The sequence below is a fragment of the Physeter macrocephalus genome, unplaced genomic scaffold (genome assembly GCF_002837175.3).
Source record: "Physeter macrocephalus isolate SW-GA unplaced genomic scaffold, ASM283717v5 random_781, whole genome shotgun sequence".
NCBI classification, from domain to species: domain Eukaryota; kingdom Metazoa; phylum Chordata; class Mammalia; order Artiodactyla; family Physeteridae; genus Physeter; species Physeter macrocephalus.
In genome coordinates, this window is record NW_021146066.1 from 30653 (window position 1) to 34371 (window position 3719).

A 3719-nucleotide genomic window follows, 5' to 3' on the forward strand; every position below is an offset into this window, starting at 1 on the left:
AGCGCAGAGACGTTTTCCAGCTGTGCTGAAAGCCTGGGACAACTCAGGAAACGCCCCTATAATGCTGAACACAGAGGTAAGGAAAAAAACCTTTCCTGGTGCCCAAAGGGCAAGGGAACGCCCCTCTCATTCGCGTTCCCTTTAGAAAACCTGCAGCGTAGAGTGCCCCTTCTCCCTGAGATGTGTGTGAAGTTCTCTAAGCTGAAGCACCCCCGGCCTGTTTGCATCCCGGCAAAGTCTGTCTGGGGGCCCTGGAGCCTCTCTGCAAAGTGAACATCGGGAAGGGGTCCTGCCTCACCGTGGGGGAGTTTGGCCCCAGGATGTGATTCCCTGCTTGTCAATAAGATGCCCGAACTTGTATTTTTTCCTTTGGGTAAAGACAACTACGGGTGTGTGATGGGTGGTCCCGGCCGCCCGGCCCTGTAAACGGGGAGATCCTTCCTGCTTGCCAGGCTGTGGGAGACATTTAATTATACCCCGACGCCACCGCGGGGAAGGGCGAGGCCTGGCAGCCGTGAACGCGCGGACGCAGAGGGCACGGGGAAGCCGGCCCTGCCTCCTTCACGGCCAGCCTTCGCAGGGCTTCTGCCGGGCGGCCGGCACGGAAGAAGCGGAAAGGCTGGCTCACGAGCGCACACACAGCTTTTACTGTCTCGCGGCTCAAGCACCCTGGACGGGACGTCAGCTCTCCAGACGCCCCTGACGGTCAACCGGAACCGCTCGGAGTCCGCCGTCGACGCCAGCTCCCAGGCCCACCGAGATGAACATGCAGGGGGCAAGCAGAGCCAGAGCTTGGCAATTGGCCACGTTTTTTGTTTTTTAAACTAAATTAGAGACACAATTTATACTTTATTTTTTAAAATTTATTTATTTTTGGCTGCGTTGGGTCTTTGTTGCTGCGTGCGGGCTTTCTCTAGTTACGGCGAGTGGGGGCTACTGTTCGTTGTGGTGCGCAGGCTTCTCATTGTGGTGGCTTCTCTTGTTGCGGAGCATGGGCTCTAGGCACGCAGGCTCAGTAGTTGTGGCACACAGCCTCAGTAGTTGTGGCACGCTGGCTCAGTAGTTGTGGCGCACGGGCTTAGTTGCTCCGCGGCATGTGGGATCTTCCCGGACCAGGGCTCGAACCCGTATCCCCTGCATCGGCAGGTGGATTCTTAACCACTGCGCCACCAGGGAAGCCCCTGGCCACGTTTTTTAATGTTTCATGAGAGCGGCTGACGTGGGGCTCTGGGACAGATCTCCTGGCTCCTTCCTCCTCCCTAAATGTTTAGGAAAACCAATATCACATTAAAGTAAGTAGTAGTAGGAAAGGCTCCTGGTCAAATCCCACACAAAGTTATTACAAGAGCAAGGAGCAGGGTAACGTCTGTACAATCTTGGAAACGCCCAGTGAGGCACAGGAAGCAGGACCTCCGGTGGGTCAGTCCTGGAGGGAAGCCAGGGCGTCAGGAGCCGGGTTTGGGGTGCCCCAGTGTTCCTTACTCAAAACCTGAAATAATAAAAAGGTACAAAACAGGGACCAGCTGAACACATACTGGTAAAGGGGGCCCCAGACAGTTCCAGCAGCGGCTGAAAGACGCTGCTCTGCGGGGATGGGCCGCCCGTCAATTTCACTTTCTTCTTTGCACTTTTCTGTATTTTCTGCAGCGTCTACGCATTCATTACTTTACCTTCAGGGAAAAAAAATCTGGTGCTGAAAAGAGATCCTTACCTATTTCTTTTTAGGGCATGACTGACCCTTCAGTGTTATAGTGCGTGGATGGGGCCCTTCCCTCCCTGACCGCCCCTTGCAGCCGGGACACCCGCTTCTACCTGCAGGTGTGGAGCCCGGCTCCGTGGTCATCACCCGGCAGGCGGTGGACGCCTGCTTCAAGCAGGAGTTCGAGCAAATTGTCCTCGGGAAGCGGGTGGTCCGGAACACGCACCTGGAGGAGCGGCTGGTGCAGGAGCTGGTGCGGTGCTCCGCGGACCTGGGCGAGTTCCCCACCGTCGTGGGCAATACCATGTGCACCCTGGACTTCTACGAAGGTGAAGGGCGCGCTGGTCTCCCGCCCGGGGGTCCGCACCGCTGCGGGCGTGCGTCTCAGCACCGGTTCCCTCGCGGGCCGGTGGGTCGAGGGCACGCGGGGCCCGTGGGGCTGGACAGCATCTCTGGGGCGCGGGGCGGTGGAATGGGAGGTGGGCGCTCCCGGGCCAGCGTCAGCTCTGCATGTTCCCAGGGCAAGGCCGCCTGGACGGGGCGCTCTGCTCCTACACGGAGAAGGACAAACAGCAGTACCTGCGGGCGGCCTACGAGGCCGGTATCCGCAACATCGAGATGGAGTCTTCCGTCCTCGCCGCCATGTGCAACGCCTGCGGCCTCCCAGGTGGGGCCCCTAGGCCGCAGCTCCCCCGACCCCGCCCCCTCCTCCCGGGAGGGGTGCCCAGGACGATGTCCTGCCCATCGCCAGCCTTGGCCTTGCACCCGCCCTGCCCCCAAGGCGTGTTTCTGGACCCCTGCGCTCGGACCTCCTTGGATTGTCACGTGGTCCAAGGCAGGGTCCTCAGTGTCTCTGCAGGGATTCACGTGCCACTGAGAGACCAGAAAGATGAGAAAGTCCCCCCTTCGGCTCTGGGCAGGCTTTGACCCCTGCGCTCGGACCTCCTTGGATTGTCACGTGGTCCAAGGCAGGGTCCTCAGTGTCTCTGCAGGGATTCACGTGCCACTGAGAGACCAGAAAGATGAGAAAGTCCCCCCTTCGGCTCTGGGCAGGCTTTGCTGCCGACTCTACAATGAATCTGGCCTTCAAAGCTCTTTGGATTTCTGAATTGGGGCTAATCCACTGCAAGTTCCTGGCCTCACCCTTCGAGGTCCAGCTCTGCCTTCCAGAACTCCTGCCTCGCAGCTGTCACGTCACCTTGCCTTTCAAGGCAGTGCAGGGCCCCCGAGCTGGTCCTGGGGTTTGCTTGGGAATCTCTGGAAACAAAGGCAGGCAAGGATAAGGACAGAACAGGATAGTGTGGCCCCCCTCGGCTTTTTCGTGTTCTCCGTCCATCAGAATCCACTGTCGGCCCCTTCCCTTGAGGCCTGGACGCTGGTCTCTGAGCTAAGCTAGAATCCCACTCTTTGCACTGACCTGGCGTTTGCTCTTTGCAGCGGCCGTGGTGTGCGTCACGCTCCTCGACCGCCTGGAAGGTGACCAGATCAGCAGCCCCCATGAGGTGCTGGCCGAGTACCAGCAGCGGCCCCAGCGGCTGGTGGGCCGCTTCATCAAGAAGTGCCTCTCAGCAGCCTGAGGTCCCCAAGTCTCCAGACACGAGCGTTGGTGTTTGCAGCAAATAAAATCATTGCCACAATCTCCTTCTGTATGACTTCCTGCATCCTTTGTAGAAGAGTCTAGGGAACTGACTGTGTTTCAGAGGCAAAGAATCCTGCATTAACTATGCAGGAGTTTTTGTTTTTTAAAAGCTTCATGGGAGAATTTCCACCACATTAGCCTGATTTGGGTTTTCTTTAAGAATGTTCCTCTGAGTATTTGAAATATTTCTAGGGAGGTTTTTCAGACTTGTAAATTCTGATAGTTGTCAGATTTCACTCACTAAGAGAGAAGTCACATCTGCCCTGGCCTGACACCTCCCCTGCCTCTGTGCCCCTGTGTCCCTTGGCTTCTTCCTGGGGAGCCAGGACCCCCCAGCTGGGGGACTGGAGGGCAGACAGAGGGAGAGTCCAGAGTGTCCTC

General features: G+C 57.9%; 1 protein-coding gene across 1 annotated transcript; it reads left to right on the top strand.

Annotated features, from left to right (window-relative positions):
* Positions 1-766: 766 nt before the first annotated feature.
* On the top strand, positions 767-3340 carry LOC112062729 (uridine phosphorylase 1-like). The gene is made up of 3 exons (XM_024117703.3): positions 767-2028; positions 2220-2366; positions 3137-3340. The coding sequence occupies exons 1-3, from the start codon at positions 2004-2006 to the stop codon at positions 3274-3276; spliced, it is 312 nt and encodes a 103-aa protein (XP_023973471.3). The 5' UTR covers positions 767-2003; the 3' UTR covers positions 3277-3340.
* The last annotated feature ends 379 nt before the right edge of the window (positions 3341-3719 follow it).